Source organism: Malaclemys terrapin, chromosome 2 (assembly GCF_027887155.1).
Source record: "Malaclemys terrapin pileata isolate rMalTer1 chromosome 2, rMalTer1.hap1, whole genome shotgun sequence".
Taxonomy (NCBI): Eukaryota; Metazoa; Chordata; order Testudines; family Emydidae; genus Malaclemys; species Malaclemys terrapin.
Window position 1 is genome coordinate 177,829,837 of NC_071506.1, and position 19,752 is coordinate 177,849,588.

General features: G+C 41.8%; 1 protein-coding gene across 2 annotated transcripts in view; it reads left to right on the top strand.

Moving 5' to 3' along the window:
• The window catches only part of EPB41L4B (erythrocyte membrane protein band 4.1 like 4B), a 267,846-nt gene that overhangs the window by 91,721 nt on the left and 156,373 nt on the right, over window positions 1-19,752 (top strand). For both annotated transcript variants that reach the window (XM_054019078.1, XM_054019077.1), the window contains exons 3-4: window positions 14,676-14,718; window positions 17,044-17,122. In XM_054019078.1, the coding sequence (XP_053875053.1) occupies window positions 14,676-14,718; window positions 17,044-17,122 (122 nt within the window). The remainder of the gene's footprint in view (window positions 1-14,675; window positions 14,719-17,043; window positions 17,123-19,752) is intronic.

Genomic DNA, 19,752 nt, shown 5'->3' on the forward strand with positions numbered 1-19,752 from the left:
GCATAACAATTAATAAAATAAGTATAAGATTCATATGTTTGTTTTAGTGCTCATGCCCAAAGATGTCTGAACACTTAAGTAACATTTTTTAAATAAAAAAGCAGACCTTAATATAATCCTTAGAAAACGCACACTCAGGCCTGGTCTACACTAGGCGTTTATGTCGAAGTTAGCGCCGTTACATCGAATTAACCCTGCACCCGTCCACACCGCGAAGGTATTTAGTTCGACATAGAGGTCTCTTTAATTCGACTTCTGTACTCCTCCCCGACGAGGGGAGTAGCGCTAAATTCGACATGGCCATGTCGAATTAGGCTAGGTGTGGATGGAAATCGACGCTAATAGCTCCGGGAGCTATCCCACAGTGCACCACTCTGTTGACGCTCTGGACAGCAGTACGAGCTCGGATGCTCTGAACTGCCACACAGGAAAAGCCCCGGGAAAATTTGAATTTGAATTCCTTTTCCTGTCTGGCCAGTTTGAATCTCATTTCCTGTCTGGACATCGTGGCGAGCTCAGCAGCACTGGCAACGATGCAGAGCTCTCCAGCAGTGATGGCCGTGCAATCTCAGAATAGAAAGAGGGCCCCAGCATGGACTGATCGGGAAGTCTTGGATCTCATCGCTGTGTGGGGCGATGAGTCCGTGCTTTCCGAGCTGCGATCCAAAAGACGGAATGCAAAGATCTACGAGAAGATCTCTAAAGACATGGCAGAGAGAGGATACAGCCGGGATGTAACGCAGTGCCGCGTGAAAATCAAGGAGCTGAGACAAGGCTACCAGAAGACCAAAGAGGCAAACGGACGCTCCGGATCCCATCCCCAGACATCCCGTTTCTACGAGGCACTGCATTCCATCCTCGGTGCGGCCGCCACCACTACCCCACCAGTGACCGTGGACTCTGAGGATGGGATAGTGTCCACGGCTGGATCCTCGGACATGTTAGCGGACGGGGAAGATGAGGAAGGAGATGAGGAGGACGAGGCAGTCGACAGCGCTCACAACGCTGATTTCCCCGACAGCCAGGATCTCTTCATCACCCTTACAGAGATCCCCTACCAACCCTCCCCAGCCGTTACCCCGGACACAGAATCTGGGGAAGGATCAGCCAGTAAGTGTTGTAAAAATCTAAACATTTATTTGTAACAGAACAGGAATATTAACAATTTAAAAAATGGGTTTCTCATGATTAGTTTGATTAGCTTAACGGTTCAGTCATGGGCAGTGCAACTATTGAAAAAAAATCTAGCAATGTCCGGTTTTGCATGATTGTCCTGCCCAAGCCGCTCTACTGGTTAGTCACTGCTACAGCAGCTACAGTAAAATGCGGTCTATATGTCCGGGGATGGAGCAGAAATCCTCCTGTGACATCTCGAGGAAGCTCTCCTGGAGGTAATTGGAAATCCGCTGCATTAGGTTCTTGGGGAGAGCGGCCTTATTGGGTCCTCCGTAGTAGGACACGTTGCCACGCCACGAGACTATCAAGTACTCTGGAATCATTGCTCTGCACAGCATGGCGGCATACGGCCCTGGTCTTTGCAGGCTTTCCCGGAGCATTCTCTCTTTCTCGCTGTCAGAGATCCTCATGAGGGTGATGTCGCTCATGATGACCTGCTTTGAATGAGGTAGGGGAATGTTAGTGTTGGGACTGCTTTGCCGTTCCTTTACAGAACTGTAACCGCTGGTTTGCAGCCACGCGGTGGAGGCGGGAGAGGGGCAGCCAAAAGGGATCGTTCCCGGGGACAGCCGCGAGGGTGTGGGACAGGAGCAGACTTCCTGCTTGCCGAATTGCTGGCAGCAGGGACCGACATTGATTTCAATGTGAAATGAGGCCATTGCTAATATTAAAGTATAAAGCTGCCACAAGTCTACGGCTTACCATGTCTGCCTGCAACAGAAATTCCGTTCTCCTGAGAGGCTTCTCAAATGTGCTGTAGAAGACCCCAGGCACTGAATGCGAAGGCCGAGAATTCGACCTTGTGCTGAGTGCGCATGTGATAGGTGCTGTGCATGGTCTTGTTAACAGAGAAAGACTATGTTCTTTGTTCACAACTACATTTATCTTTCTGAGGAATTCACTCCCTTTTTCCCATTCCCACAGCCCCATCTGCGACTGTCTCACAACCTAGCCTGGCATCACACTCCCAGAGGCTAGCGCGGATTAGGCATAAGAAGAAGAGGACACGGGAGGACATGTTCTCGGAGCTTATAGCCTGCTCCAGAGCCCAGGCAGCACAGCAGACCCAGTGGCGGGAGAACTTGACCCGAATGCACCAAGCCAACATGGATCGGGAGGAGAGGTGGCGTCAGGAAGACCAGCAGGCGACTCAAACCCTGCTTGGACTAATGAGGGAGCAAACGGACACGCTCCGGCGCCTTGTGGATGTTCTGCAGGAACGGAAGCAGGAGGACAGAGCCCCGCTGCAGTCCATCTCTAACCGCCCTCCCCCGCCACCAAGTCCCATACTCCCCTCACCCAAAGTGCACAGAAGGAGAGGCGGCAGAGTCCCTGCTAACTCTCACTCCACCCCTGCAGAGAGCTCGAGCAGCAGAAGGCTCTCATTCCCCAAAATTTGACAAGTTCTTTCCTTCCCGCCTGACACAAGCCCCCGTCCAAGTTTCACTTTCCCAGTTCCATGTTTGGTTGATAATAAAAAATACGTTTCTGTTAACTACTGTTTCCATCATGTTCTTTTGGAGGAGGGGGGGATAGGGGGTTGGTAATTTGACAGGACAGTCACCTTTGGCAGGGTATATAGTCGGGGGCAGGCACAGCAGCAGGGCACATACATAGTGCAGTGATGCAGTGACTAGTTACCCTGGTTAGTCTGGGAGGTTGTTTTCATGTTATGTGGTGGGGGGTGGGTTGCTCTGTGACTTTGTGGCAGGGGAGGGCAGTTACAGATCTTAAGCGGCGGTCCTTAGGCAGGATCACAGAGCCACACAGCAGGGGATCTGTAACCGTCCTCCCCCTGCCACAAAGTCACATAGACCCCCCCATACACACAGTCCCTATCAGGAGGGGTGACAGGCTCCGTTGAAACAACCATCCCACCGCAGCGGAGCCTGTCAATCCTTGAGTTTAGAAGCTGCATTCGCGCCACTACAGTACACCCGCTCCGCACCACAGTCTGCGTCCCAGTTTTAAAAAATTCCCGCGAATACAGTATTAAAGAAAACGGTGTGCTTTAACAAAGTAGAACTATTTTTATTTTGAAACGTGTGTTGGAAGTGGGGTGAAGGGGGTATGTAACTGGATAGGATAGTCAACATTAACTGGGTAAAGAAACGGGGGCAGGTTTAGCTTCTCAATACACAAACTTTAAAGTCACAGGTTACCCTGCTCACTCAGGAACTTTGCTTTCAAAGCCTTCCGGATGCACAGCGCTTCCCGCTGGTCTCTTCTAATCGCCCGGCTGTCTGGCTGTGCGTAATCAGCAGCCAGGCTATTTTCCTCAACCTCCCACCCCGCCATAAAGGTCTCCCCCTTGCTCTCACAGAGATTGTGGAGCACACAGCAAGCTGCAATAACAATGGGGATATTGGTTTCGCTGAGATCACAGCGAGTCAGTAAGCTTCTCCATCTCCCCTTGAGACGGCCAAAAGCACACTCCACCACCATTCTGCACTTGCTCAGCCGGTAGTTGAAGAGTTCTTTTTCAGTGTCCAGGGCGCCAGTATAGGGCTTCATGAGCCAGGGCATTAGCGGGTAGGCTGGGTCCCCGAGGATGACTATAGGCATCTCCACATCCCCAAGAGTTATTTTGTGGTCCGGGAAGTAAATACCTTGCTGCAGCCGTCTAAACAGACCAGAGTTCCTGAAAACACGAGCGTCATGAACCTTGCCCGGCCATCCCACGTAGATGTTGGTAAAACGTCCCCTGTGGTCCACCAGTGCTTGCAGCACCATGGAAAAGTAGCCCTTTCTGTTAATGTACTGGCTGGCCTGGTGTTCCGGTGCCAGGATAGGGATGTGAGTTCCATCTATGGCCCCACCGCAGTTTGGGAATCCCATCGCTGCGAAGCCATCTATGATCGCCTCCACGTTTCCCAGGGTGACTACCTTTGGCAGCAGTACATCAACGATTGCCTTGGCTACTTGCATCACAACAACCCCCACGGTAGATTTGCCCACCCCAAACTGGTTCGCGACTGACCGGTAGCTGTCTGGCGTTGCAAGCTTCCACAGGGCTATGGCCACTCGCTTCTGGACAGTCAGGGCTGCTCGCATCCGGGTGTCATTGCGCTTCAGGGCAGGGGACAGCAACTCACAAAGTTCCAGGAAAGTTCCCTTCCGCATGCGAAAGTTTCGCAGCCACTGGGATTCATCCCAGACCTGCAGCACTATGCGGTCCCACCACTCAGTGCTTGTTTCCCGTGCCCAGAATCTCCTTTCCACGGCATCAACATGACCCATTGCCACCGTGATGTTCTCGGCGCTGGGTCCCCTGCTTTCTGAGAGGTCTGTGCTACTCTCAGACTTCAGGCCATCACCGCGTTGACGTAGCCTCCTCGCCTGACTTTTCTGCATCTGCCTCAGGGAAAGGTGTATGATAAGTTGCGAGGCGTTGAGAGCGGCCACAACTGCAGTGATGGTTGCAGCAGGCTCCATGCTCGCAGTGCTGTGGCGTCCGCGCTGTCACTGACTAGAAAAGTGCGCGAACTGATTTCCCGCCGGCGCTTTCAGGGAGGGAGGGCGGGAGTGATGGACGGATGACGACAGTTACCCAAAAGCACCCTGGACACATTTTTTTTACCCAGAAGGCATTTGCGGCTCCACCCAGAATTCCAATGGGCAGCGGGGACTCCGGGAACTGTGGGATAGCTGACCACAGTGCACCACTTCCAATGTCGACGCTTTCCCCGTTAGTGTGGACTCACAAAGTCGAATTACTGTCCTTAGTGTGGACACACACGTTCGACTTTGCAATATCGATTCCAAAAATTCGATTTAAGTAAAATCGAACTACTCTCGTAGTGTAGACAAGGCCTAAGAGATGTGTAGAAAAGATGTATTATGGAGAGACAGTACCAGTTTTGCTAGTTAAGGTTTTAATCAGCTTCTCTTTAAAAAACAAACAAACAAAAACCTTATTTTTGCTTGGAAAAATTACCAAGACTATAAACAAGAATTTTTCTGCAACTTTTGAAGAAAATTGAATTAAATGGTTCAGGACTTACAGGTTATTAGAAGAAAAAGTTACCCTGATATGAAAGATCAACTTTGTTTCCTTGTCTTCCCCTTGCTAAGGAACAGCTTTTTATGAGCTTTTCAAACTTTCCATGCTGTTAAATCTCTTGGAAATCATGTACACTGGCTACCTTTGAAGCAAATAAATTCAAATTAAGTAAAGCTTTTAACAGTTTGTGTTGTAGATAGTTTATGGCCGAGTGATTTCAATGGGAGTTATGGACCTAATAATCCTGTTTTCTTTGATGTCACTGAGATCTTTCTGCCTTTAATTTCAGAGGGCATCAGATCTGGCAGTATATGTTTTTGTTAGTCTGTTGGCTGACTTCTAGTTAAGAAGAAAATCAGGGTCTTTCTGTAAGTGACCAATAACTGAGATCTTCAGCTCAAGTGCAAGAAGCCTCCTGTTTTTCAGATTTCCAGAACAGTGGTTCCCAAACTCAATTGGTTTAAAAAATTGATGTTTGAAGTATCACATGCTCCATTTTGTGCACATTTATTTTAGGCCATGTAAGCTTAACTTGAGTATTTATGAACTCCTAGTAAAATAAACTTTGGATTTGGCTGGTGGAGATCTTACTGTGGGAAATTAGAAGAGCAGACATTTGGCTGGGGGAGTCTAGGTGGGAGGTTTAGAGCTGGTCAGGGATTTTTCAATTAAATGATTTTTGTTTGGAAAACACCAATTTGTAAAACCCAAAACTTTTTGCAGGAACATACCAGTTTCAATAAAACTTTTTGTGGGAACTATTTCTCAGGTTTAGGATGGTATTTCTGTTCAAAACCAAAGAAGTACCCACCGTTGAATAGCTTTATGGTCAGGGTGCTCACCTGAGAGGTGGGAGACCCAGGTTGAAGTTCTTAGTCTGCCTGATTCAGAGTAGGGACTTAAAGCTGGGTCTCCCACATCCCAGAGAGTTGCCCTAGCAAACATGCTATTGGCTAGTCTGGGGTAAGTGAGAGTGTTAGTTAGTGTCTCTCTCTCACAAAGAAACAACACAAAAAATTTGGAATGTCTCAGTTTTGTCCTGTTGCAAAACGGGGGGGAAATTTGTTATCTGTTTCCTAAGGTGGGAAAACCATTTCCTGCCTTTCTCTAATGAGATTGTACTGAGGGTGGCTGGAGTGCAGGTGGTGTGCATGTGTTGAGGGTGAAGGGAAGGGGGCCTGAGTGAGGGTGGAGGGTTGGGGAGTCTTGGCTGGAAGTGGGGGCTTTACCTGGGCATCAGGCAGGTTCAGCTCCAGTTCAATGTTGTTCCAAGGCTTCAGGTTGCCAATTTCCTCTGAGTCAGAGAGATGTGCCAATCCCACAGCAGTCCCTAGCCTCACTGGAGAAACTTTCCCACTTGTGTCCTCCTGCCCTTGTCTCACAACTCCTCCCTGTGGGATAAGGGATTCACTACCCTTCTTCTTGGGGCTGGGGTGTGATTCCTCTTGTTATGCTCATACAAAGCACATGGGATCTTTATAGAGGAAGGCAAATATGCAGCATTTATTGAAAATATAACAGTTAGCATATGCTTTACACACACACACACTCTCTCTCTCTCTCTCTCACTCCTGCAGTGACGTTTATAGTTACCAGTCTGTTGTAGCTCGAGTCAATCTAATGGCCAGTTAGATTGAGCACGAGTGAGGAGCTGGGCTCCTGTCGGTCACGATCCGAGGCTTTGCAGGACTAAACCCAGAGTTCCATGGCAAAACACCCCAGCTTTATAGTTGTAAATTCCCATTTGAGTCCATGTATTTTGCAATGTCATCCTGTCATCATTAGTCCTTAAGTGGCGTTATCATTTGATGGTTATTGTCCAGTTTCCCATCATTATCTCCTATTTGTTGTCTCGCCTTCGGGGGTGCCTGCCTCAATGCTGCTAACATCTTTAGCATTGGATACAATGGATGTTTTCTGATTTGTTACCTGGTCTTTCCAAGTCTCTCACTTCTTCTTGACCATCTGGACATTTGTGATGGTTTTCACACCTTATCTTTTCCTGATGCATGCATTCCTCATTCACACAAACAATCTCTTACAGAAACCTTCAAAGGTATACAGACAGCAGTATTGTATATTTAGCAGAATACATTGTAAATCAAGCCTTGCTAAATCTTATAACTAAAACAATTCACACTGGGGCTTCAGGCCCTCAACATTCCTCTAATCTCCTTAACATAGACACAATACAAGATTCTGTCTTTTACTTCATAAAACCTTAAAGCAAAGAAATGTATATTTAACTAGAGTGCCTAATTTGTAATACATATAGGAAACCATAGTAGACATTATAACTCATCCTAAAACAAAAGGGTGACCATAATCACTCATAAGGATTGTTCTGGTCTGTCATTTCTTTCTGCTATTCAAAAAGGGTGGCTGACAGGATGAAATCAAATCATACATTAATTCTCATAGTACATTATAAAATCCAGCTCCTACACTCTTTGGGGATACATTTTGGGGGTTTTGCTGGTAGTCCATTGGCAACTAGTTGATTATATAGTGCTAACTCTGCTCCTTGTTTACAGCCACTAAATGAGTCACTTTCTCATTATAAGAAAGCAAAAAATGTTAAATATTTTCCTAACTTAATTTTTCCATGTGATCAATAGCTGCAGTTGCCAGAAAGATGTTGCAAGATCATGAATGAGCAGGGAGATAGTCTCTATTAAAAAGTGGCCAGCACTATGAAAAGATTTGAGAATTCCTGTACTAAGGGGAATATAGATGTTGACTTCCAGTAGCTTTTGGCAGTTGATTGAATCAAAAATAATGGTCAATTTACCAGTCAAATATTGTCAAATAATGTAAAAAATGATAAAATTTGCTAAACCATTAATTCCTTAGAACAGTAAGTAGCAAAAAAGAGTAAGGCCTTGGCAACCCTACCACTTAAGTCAAGATAAGTTACGTCGCTCGGGGGTGTGAAAAAACCACCCCCCAAGCGATGTAACTTACCTCAACTTAAAGCAGTGTCTACACTACACTGTGTCCTCATTGAGGTGGAGTAATTATGCCGATGGAAGAGCACTCTCACGTCAACATAATATATCTTCACCAGATGCGCTAAATCAGCACCACTGCATTGATAGTAATAAAGACAAGCCCTAAGTCTCCATGCTCTCCAAAAGGCTTAAGCTTAGATAGATACTTACACCTAATTACAAAAAAACTAATTATTTAACTGAGTTATTTTAACTCAGAAAAATGCAAAACACAGTTAAATGAAATTCTAAAAACTGAAAGAATGGAGCCATGATGCAATCAAAAAGATAAAGCTGCCACTTCCACCAGGGCATTCTTGCTGGAATTTTTGACAATAATTGACTGGTCAAATATAGGCAGTCAGTTGACTTGTCAATTGACATTATTTAACTGGTCATTTGTTTGCCAATCACATTTAACAAAATGTGTTTGCCAATCACATTTACCAAACCTTAAACGCATGGAAACGAAAACTTAAGGAGATCATAAATCTTGTATTGTCCATATAAACAAATACATAATTCTTATCAAATACAAAGAAATGAATATTTTATCACTACACAGCAACATTGGCCACATGTCTAAGATGAAGCGAGGAAGGCTATTTTTCCATCCTTAGCTGTTGAGAAGAGGTGATATGTGTGGTCATATTATGCTAGTTCATTCTTTCATGTAGGATGAAGAATAAATGATAGTGAAAATGTTAAAAGAAACTCCAATGCTGATGGATTTTTAATAGACTATTTTACAGCATTCAAATATAAGCAATATTGTTCAGTGAAATGGGCAAATATGACATAATATCATCTTCAGGCACAATGATGATACTTTTACTGAAACTGCACAGATATTCTTCCCTTACTATCTTACTTATTTTTCCCTACAACATCCTAGCATTTCATTGCAAAAAGGGAAAACCCAGTCCCTTAACTTTTTCTTCGTAAAGCTTCCTGTCTTAAAATATTTGGTCCACAGACATTAGAGCCATGTGTAACATAATAATGGTAAAGCTCATAACTTCTCTCTTTCCACTTCAGTTCTTCCACTGGATGTTGACCGGAAGTTAGCCAGGTGGAGTGGAATTGTTTATTTTGTACTTTGAAAGGTCTGGATTCTGCCCTAAATTCATTCAGTTACCTCTTATCATATTGTAATCCCTTAGCTAAAATAATTAAAACATGAATGGGGCCTGTCATTTTTCTTTGCACTAGCACTTGCTGTTAGAGAATCCCCTGCTATTATAGGTCACCACTCTCAGTTCAAATTTGCCTTCTATGCAGAAGTTTTAGTGCTCTGTATTTCAAACCTCACTTTGTCTATTACACATCTTCTCATTTCTCCAAATTTTTAAAACTTTTTGGATAGAAAATTATTGCAACCCAGTCCAGATCTTAGTTGCTAATTTTAGTGTTCGAACACATGTTGCAGACTTATAAAATAAATATGGATAAGTCAACCTGTCCTGTGTAGAGTGGAGCATTAGTATACTCATTATGTGAAACATCCACATATAATTTGTGGGTGTGTAAACACTGGTGATTTACAGTTGGGTTAAAACTTTCTCAAAACAGGTATGTCTTGTGTTTGAGCCCAAGACTGTGTTCTGATCTAATCTTACCTTTCTGACAAGTAGCATCTAATATCTTTTATCTGGGTCTCTGCAGCTGCATCATCCATACGGAACGTAGCTGTCTTGGTGAGGTCATAGAATATGATGTGTACCATAAGGAAACCAGATTCTAATCTATGTAAGTTCTTGGGAGTGCAGTCCATCACTCACTTATATATTTGTAAAATCCCTATAACAATGTGGCCCCAATGCTGTTCAGACCCTAATTATTATTAAAGGTGACCTTCAGAAGAGAAGAAAACGGGTTTGTGCTCTTATTTCTTTTTTAAACCTTTATACTGTATAAAGAAGGCATGACAGTGTTTTTCATTGGATATTTTTTGCCTTGAAAAATGATTTTAGTATTTTCCCTGCTTGTGTTTTTACTTTAGAAATTCAGGTCTTGTCTATATTGGAAGATGGTGCGGATAACTGAAGAACTGGTGGGATTATGATACCAGAGATACCACTCAAGCAAAACCTTATTGAGAGGGAAAGTGATATTAGTTCAGACTGTTGATTTAAAGCTCTTTACTTTTTGTTCATGTTAACACTTAACAAACCTTAGGAAGAACATGTATTTGACAGCAGTTCAGTGCCCCCAACCAGTTAAAGGCTGAGAGAGTTTGTAGATGGTATCTTCTGAGACTTCCAACAAGTCTTCCAGCAAAACCAGACTTGCCGTTCAGGACATTCTGAAGGTTGAAAACAAGCAGGGACAAAACATTTTTCAGGCCTTCTTTATGCATAATAAAGCAGCAAAACAAGTAACAAAAAAAGGGTCAAACCCAATTTTTTTCCTTTGCAGGTCACCTTTGAGGGCTTTGTAGCTCAAGACCAGGACTTTGAATTCTTTTATGAAGCAAATGGGGAGCCAGTGGAGTTTTCAAAGCACAGGTGTGTGGTGTATTTGTCAGCCTATATTGCTTAAGAGGCATGCCGGTGCAGTTGTACCAACTTCAGTCTTCAGTTGGCAGTTGCAGTCATCCTCAGTGTGTTCCAGTAGGTACAGTTTATTGGCTGTATCTTGACATAAATGCGTATCTTATCTTATATGGCTGTTCTATTTTGGGAAAATATTGACTGTTACCATTATTGAGGAATTACTCACAGTACTTTTCTTCAAGGAGATAGAAAGTGATTAAATTAACAGGGAAGTAACTGGAAATTGTCCTAATTCTTCTTTGCACCAGTTTTTCGAAACAAAGACGACAAAAATAGAAATCATTTGGGATAAATCTAACATTCTGTTATTAAATAAATATGTCCTTCAAACAATGTCTAGCAAGCTTTCTCTCCAATGGAAATGATCTGGTATAATAAGGATTTCATTTCTGCAATGACCTTGGGAAGAATATTGCTATTAATTCCAACCAGGTCCTTAAAAACTAAGAACATTGGGCCTGATTCACCATTATTACACTAGTATAAAAACCAAGTGTAATTCCATTGAAAACATTCTCAGTTGGTGATGTCCATTAAGTTGCTCCAGTTTTACACCAGTGTAATGCAGTGGTGAATCAAGCCTACCATGGTTACTGCCATATTACACACACCTTGATGAAGACTAATAAAAGACATCAAGACAGTGATGATGTCTCAGAGAACTGTCAAAATGCAGGTAGCCATTCTTCTTTGCCTTCAACATTCTAAATATAAAAATTGTTATAGAACTTCCCATAGAAAAATAAATTTCAAAACTGAATTATGATTAATCTTCCTTACCTTTCAAGGGCACTGATAACTTGCTCAGAGTCCAAATTGGAGTAGGGGAATATAGTGTGGTAGGAAAAGAGCACTACCTAATTTCTACTCTTGTATCATCCTCAAAGGATCCCTTCTAAGCAGTGGCTCCTTGATGCACTTGGACCCTCACAACTTGAAGACCATTAGCCTGAGTTCCAGCTTTTAAAAGGAGGCAGACCCTCTGCAAAAGTTAACAAAAAGAGTTCTTGTGGAGTCCCTCAACTCCAGGCAGCTTCATACTGAGACTTCTGGTATTCACCCTTTTGTGTTCACGTTCTGAGTTGGGATAGTGATTATGGGTTCCAGTCAATAGCTTGTAACATAGCCAAGTAATTTTTGGTTCTTGGCAAGGATGCCATGAAGTCTTCACTTCCGTTTCCGTTTCCATTCCTCTGGCTGTATATCAATAATAAGAGCTTCTGATTTTTTGCTTAGAGGCTAGGGCCTGCGTTCCATGGGCATATGAAATTCTGGCTTCTAAGCTGGTGTGCTCCCAGCATTTATGGCAGCAGATACCAATGTTGTTTTTTCTTGACACACTTTCAGTGCTCCTGGCCACCTCAGCCATCCAGAAAACTGCAGCTTATAGGGAGGAGTAGGGTGATAAGGGCTATTACTTGGGTTCAGAGGGCCTGTAAGAAGACTAACACCATTATGGAGAAACATCCAGATACTGACTATGGCAGACTTTAGCCCAGTTTTTGCAGAAGCAATCCAAAACAGCTGGGCTTAAGTTTTTAGCAGTTCATGAATCTACAAGGGCTAAAATTGCCCCCTATTTTGGAAAGCACTGAATAATGGTATAATGGACCCCTTGTGCATCTGAGTTTGCTTCTCAAAGGAGTGAGTGTAAAATGATGTCCAGTGCTGGTTGTTGTCCCCTGGAGAATCCTACATTTATGACTGTATTGTATATGTAGAAGGAATGAACGGTTACAAATGTACATTAGCTAGACCCTCATGTAATGGCCTATTTTTCTACTTATTAGATTCTTAAACATTTCTTAAAAATTGCTCATTTTTGTAAAATTATGTATAGCTATGACAGATGAATTGGTAATTTGCAGTGTTATGGATGTTTAGCATAATACCACGTGCAGACATTCTAAAACATTTGTTAATCATTTACAATACACACAATGAAGATAATTCAAAAAAGAATACTGAAGCTGTCTCAGTACATTTGAAAGGTGAATAAAAAAGTGAAAAAATTGATTTTTTTTACTTTTTAGTTTAGGAATCAAACACTGAAGAGTCGTATTCCATGTTAGGGTATATGTAACACTAAATTGTCGTCTTAAATTTTTGTAAAGGCTTAAGTGTACACTTTTTTTAGTCCAGATGATCTCCAAACAGTCATAGAACTGAACTTGTATATTAGAAATCTTTAAGAAAATGGAATTGTATGTACATATTTAACTTGAAATGACAATACTGATAAATGTGGACAATGCTCCTATAAATATAGCTGAGGATATGTTTTGCTGACTGTGTTGATTGAAGTAAAAAGTTCCTCTTCTCTAGAAGCAAAAAAATTCAAAAAGTTCTAATTGCATAATTTCAATCAAAAGAACAAAGCTTGAATAATTTGTTTCTTCTCAGAAACTTGAAATGATTGCTAGCTGATTTCTTGTGAATCTATATTTGCTGGATGAGAGATAAATAATTGATGATGTGTGGTATTAATTTACAGCTATGTAATATATTTGTATAAACATTATCATAACATTTTATTTTCACTATGGTGGTAATTCTCAAATTTGTAAGGAGGTGGCTTCCTTGGTAATTTCTCCCAAGGGAGTCCAGGCAAGCTCTGGGCAACTAAAAGCACATTTGGAATAATTGTTCTATTTCTTTTTTATTCTTCAGGGAATTTATTTGCTATTTGGGTTATGGGTTGGCAAACTTTTAAAATACACTTTTTACAACTAGCTGTTTTATAAATTTTGCTTTTAGTTAAAGCATCCATAATAAAACTGTGGTTTTGCTATTTTATTAATTATTTTCACATGCATTTAGCAAAAACAGAGGAGAATCTGTTGAATACCAAGTATTCACTCTGATTCTGCTTTTACTTAATATAGAGTGGAAATGCCCCAACAAGAAAAGCAAGCAAAAGGAATAGGCTTCTTTTTCTGAATATTTCTGCTCCAAACTTACTGGTCCTATTAATTTATTATATCTGTTTTTAAATAAACAGCAAAAAGTGGGAAGAAAATTCCTCTTATGGTAAGGTGGCCTTTATGTAATTTAGTGAGGAGACTATCATGACCAGTTATCATTTAATATTTATATTTTGGTAACACACCAAGATGCCTCATTTGGGAGAGATGATTCATGCTGGGCACTATACGGGCACAGTATGAAACTTAGGACTAGTCTGTACTGGAAAAGGTTTGCCAGTAAAGCAGACCTTCCTAGTGTAGACAGAGCTTATATTGGCTCAAGTGCTTTTTTTTGGTGTAGCTCATACCGGTTCCCTGAACAAAATAAGCTATACCAGCAAAAGCACTTTTTTGCCAGTATAACTGTTTCCATAAAGGTTTTTCCGGTATAAAATGTTTTTAATAATAATAATAATCACATTCCTAACTGACATTGCTATCCCAGCAAAAGTTTTAAGGGTGGACCAGGCCTTAGACTCTGAGCTTGAGAGAACCACAGTGTGGTTGGAGGAATACAGAGAAGTGGAGGGAGTCGTGTGGGAGCTCCACTGGGTGAGATTGGACCAGACAATCGGCTGCCTTCAGAAGGTTATGAGTAATGGTTAAAACATTGGGCCCAGAGTTTGAGGAAAACCTTCATTCCCTACACCCCGCTGGAATTGTATGTTTGTTTTTACAGCCTTTCACTGCTGGTTGGATTGTGCCTCACAAGGAGGAAGCTCCCATGGGTGTGTTTAACTTTTAAAGTCAAGTTTTCACTGATAAGATAGGCACCGGGGGGGGGGGGGGGGGGGGGGGGGGGTTGTGTTCAAATAAACATTTTCTAGTGAAAACAACTATAAAAGATTGCCAAATATATATGGATGTCTTTGCTTTTCAGAGCAGAGACCCCTTCCTTTAAATTAATTTGTGCTCTATTAGACAGTAAAATACCAGTAAAACCTTGAAAATGAATTACTTTTAAACACAGGTTTTCTTTTTTTAGCACTGGCTGGACCACTCTAAACCAATTAAGAAGCAAATAAAAAGTAAGTAACGTGAGTCCACAAGTTTCTTTTATTCCACCCCTAAGAATTCAGTTTAAAGTATTCATGAACATGATTGTGAGAAATATAGTGAATATTTCCAAGTTAATGGTTGGCTGGCTGGCTAAAGTTTTTTTGTATAAAAGCAAGGGTCACAATGAGTAATGGACCAATCTTCAACTCTCTTCTTTAAATATGATTTTTATTTACCACTTTTGTGGATGCCAAAAGTCCCTTCCTCTTTTCTATGGGAAAATCCCTGCCTGGAGTTACTTTGTCATAAACCAGGGCGGGGGAGGGGGAGAGAGAGCAAGCATCAGCTTAGGTTGCTGCTAATAGATTCAGCAGCCAAATATCAGCTTAGAAAAGCTTATGTGATTTCTCCTAGGTGCCTGTTAATAGTAGTTGGAGGTGTGGGGGAGAGTAGGAGGAAGCACTTCCCTTTCTTGTAACCCCTAAATTAGATTAAATTAGAAATTGGCCTGGAAAAGAAGGAACGGTGGCAGGAGGGACCTGAGGGTTGGCAATTCCTGTTGGAAGCTGCAGAAGTCCTTTGAGTTTCATGTCCAGGTAGCCTCTGCTGCCTCCCCTTGCATCTTTACTGGTGTACTTTCACCTGGTTTAATGTACATAGTTCCTGGATATGTTTGCGTTCCTGTGAGCTGGACTCATGTCATTGATGGCAAGTGGATGCCAAGAGAGGAGGTCCTGAGAGCATTACTGACAGGGATTGTTAACTCTTTCCTTTGGGAGAGGGTAAAGATGCCAACCATCCTTATACTATGATTCAACCCTGGCTCAATAAATGTCCCTTGAAACATCTGTGTTCATCTGATTTTTCCAACTTCATGGATCCCTACTAATCTGGAGTCAGGCCTGGGTATGATATGGAGACAGCAATAGTATCCTGGGGCAATAAATGTCTGCTAGCAATGGATATAGGCCATGTGTCCATGTTGATTTTATGAGATCTAACAATTACCGTAGGTATGGCTGATCACAAGATGCTACTGACCAGTTTGCAACATCTGGAAGGAGTCGACACAGGTTTTTCTTCAGTGCTCTCTGTTCTTTCCATTCTCAGGGGTCTCAGAGTATTGGAGCTGCTCACTCACTTCTAGTGGCTCTTTCATGCAAGGACTGCAGGACACTATGCTTTCACTCTTACCACTTCTTATGTGTATGAGGCTAATAGGGTAGATTGTGAAGAAATGTAGGGTCCATTGCCATTGATAGCTCTGGTGCTTGACTTGACCTCACCTTTTCATGACATCTCAACCTGCTTCTCTGTACTTGGATACATGATCAGCAAGTGCTTATTCTCTGATATGCCAAGGAAAAGGCAAAATAATCCTAGAGGGAAGAATCAAATATTTTCTACACAAAGGCATTTTTAACAGATTTAGTGCCATTGCTTTCACGGTGTCTGGCCCAGTTAGGGGATTGTATGAGAACAAGCTGGCTCAGACCCATACTAGAGAAGGCAGTGGGGAAACAACTTGATGGGGGTTGCAATAGCTCCATCTCTCAGCACAATATGTCTTTTCCTTGCCAAAGTGATTTGCATTTTTGGAGAAGTTTGGGTCCTCGATTGTCTTTGGACAGTGGTGCATATGGCTTTATTTTTCCACCACCAGCAGCGGCTAGTGTTAAGAGTCAGTGCCCTGAGGAGGTAGATCTCACCAGTAAACTTTGTCACCTATGGTTTTGACTTCTGAAAACCTCTTCTTGGGGTTACCCTTGAAGACAATTTTAAAGCTTCAACTAGTGCAGCTTTTGGCTGCCCATCTGCCTAGTAGATCAATAGGCCTTCAGAAACTACAGCAGTGATTGTCATCATATAAGCACCTAGCTAGAGAGGTGGTTGATTCTCCATTTCTCAATGTCTTCAAACAAAGACTGGATGCCTTTCTGGAAGATATACTTTAGCCAGCCATGCACCATGATAGCCCAAATCAGCAAAGACGTATTTGCTGAACCTTTTTAACTGGAGAACTAAGGTGGGGAGGTTACTCTCTCACGTCCATCAGAGCTTGAATTTTTCCAACATTCCCAGGACAGTGCAAGGCACATCTTTTTGGACAAACATTTGCTTGACAAATGAGCTATGGCTTAATTACTTATTATATTGGCTTTGGTAGCACACTAAAATGTCCACAACAGGCACATAGTTATTTCTTGTTGTAAGTATTTTTAATTTAAGACACACAGTCAAATGTTACTGTGATAAGGACACTTTAAAATATAATTATTTTGTGTTAAATTTTTCTTGCTCTATGGGATCACCAAACCTTTGTAAACTTCTGCTTTGAATCTTTGTGCATACAGTTGGACCTCCGTACACTTTACATTTTCGAATTAAATATTACTCATCAGAACCGAACAACCTTCACGAGGAGTTTACAAGGTAGGAAATAATTGTGATTGCTAAACTGATGTCTAACAATGGGGTGTATAAGGTATTTGGGGATTAAACTGTGGGGGAGGGAGGAATTTGGGTTATATGTGCTTCCTTGGTAGAATAGGCATCATGTTCAATCTTCTAGTTGGTGTTATGGTCTACAGACCATACCCTCCTTTCTGTTTTTTGCCCAGACCTGCTGTTTTGCCCTCTCAGGTGCTTTTGGATGGAGGGGCAGATGGACCTGAGCAGTGGTATTTCCCTCCAATTCTCCATGTGTTTTAGGCTTTGTGACTTTGGAAAGGGAGCCATGACAGGGTAGGTAGGAGCTGAACCCGGAGAAGAAGGACTCTCTGCAGCAGTATTGCCTGTCAAACCCACGGTGGGTGGGGGGATGGAGGGGGGTTTCCAATGTATAATATTGACAGCTGGGCTCTGTGCTTTTCTCTGCTGTGAAATGTAGAGGTGATCAAATAAAAGTCAAATGGATCAAAGAAAGACCCAAAAGCAGCAGAATTTTGGGAGGATTGGGAGCAATGCAAACAGCTCAATCTTCTCTACCTCCTCTTCCTCCCCGTTCACAGTCTCCCTAAGCTAATGGAAGCTGTTTGGTGACTATTCATCCTGTAGGGACTTCTGTCATTGTGTTGAGGCTGTGGATGACCTGTGGTCTTCGAGAACATTCCGTACTTGTTAAGTGAGGAGCCCTCCATAATTCAGAAGAAATTCTGTATTATGAAAGTGGCAGGGAAGAGGGAAATTGCCTATTTTTGCACTTCCCATTCCTCCCAACTCTTCTGGTCACTCGGTCAAGCCAAATTGTGTCTCTAATTATTTTGTACCCCTTCCTGTTATTGTTTTTCTATTTCTGACAATTTGGAGCTTCTTGGTGTGGTTTTTTTTATTTGCTCTGCATTGCTAATTGGGCCAAGCTGTTTCCACCATGCTCTTTAAAGATTATATTGATCATTTTATAGTGCTTATAGGAAACTTTTAGTCAGCAGACCTCTGTTTACTATTTCCTTATCTTCTGCAGTGATTAAGTACTACTTTGACTGCTGTGTGACAAGATTAAAGAGCTAATTGTAATTGCCCACTTATTTACTATGAAACTTCCATAGGAGCCTTAATATACATTATCAATTACTGCATAGCAATAAACTGATAAAAGGACACACTTTTTCATACAGTCCATAATTAACCTATGGAACTCACTGCCACTGATATAATTGAGTTCAAGAGTTCAGTAGGATTCCCAAAAGGATTAGACATCTGCATGTATAGTGAGAAGATTCATAGTTACATTATGTAAGATGATATATAAAAACATTTTAGAATAGATATACACACTCATACTTCAGGGTTTAAACTGGTGTTAAATTTCCCCAATGGGCAGGTTATTCCATTGTCTATCACAGGATTTCTTTTACGTTCCTCGGCAGCATCTGATGCCAATCATTGTCAGAGAAAGGGCACTGGACTAAATGGATCTTTGATGTGATCTAGTAAGGCAGTTCCTATAAAGGGCTATAAACTTTATAACTTTATAGTTTGGACTATAAGCTTCTGGAGCTATATAATCCAATCACTGCTAAAAAGGAAAATTGCAGAGGAATCTTAAAAATACTTTAATTGCTACTTCTACTTAGAAAAATATTGGTTTAATTTTCTACATTTTGTTTTTAAGTGCCTTAATTATAATATAATAGTTATCAGCTAGGAAACTTGCATCGTAACAGAGTTTATGAATGAAAACAAATACAGAAGAAATTTGAACACAGCCTTCACATTGTTTATATGCAAGTTATTTTTTCTATTAAACAGCAAAAGAAGGGCATTTTGAAAATGAATTGCCTTTGTCATTCTAATTTTTTTTTAACGAACCTGCACTCTGGCTAGGTTGTATTTCCCAACATTCTGTAGAGTTAGGTAAGAGACCAGGACAGCAGGTGCAATTTCAGTGCAAGGGAAGGGGGGAAGATTTATAGTGGTAACAAAATGAGCTAATTGAAGAAGAAATTACACTAGATCTTTGTCCTGTATAAAGATATTTATAACAGATGCAGATGCCTTTTGAGGCTGTAAAAATAATATGGACACAGTTAATACTTTTATGGGGAAGTGATGACATTTCTTAAAATTTAATGCACCAAGGAAGGCATCTGCTGGCATTTTTGTCTACAGGGCTTCATTAGTTTTAGTCAGAATAACAATGGGTTGTTTCTTTTGAAGAATGTATTTTGCTGCTTGAAGTGGGATACCAGAAATTGAGGTGCAATAGTAGTAGGGTTGCACAGAAAAAGGAAATAACAGTGAGTCAGGTATGGAGAGAGTTGCAATATTCCTCAGGGTAGCAAAGTGGTGGTATTGCTTGGATTATTCTCTCCAAATTTACCAGCATTCATGTTATTTTGAAATCCTGGAGCAAATAGTAGGGACAGATTTTTCTAAGCCCAGATTTCTGGGGTAGTGCACAATTAATTTTACATATACAAATACTGACATGTAAGTGGCAACCCGGTATCAGCTGTGTATGTAAGTTAGACATGGGTAAAAACCTGACCCCTACTCTTTTCCCATGAGCTTTTCTACTGCATAGGGCACAGGAAAGCTTCCTAAACATGCCTTTGGTTCCT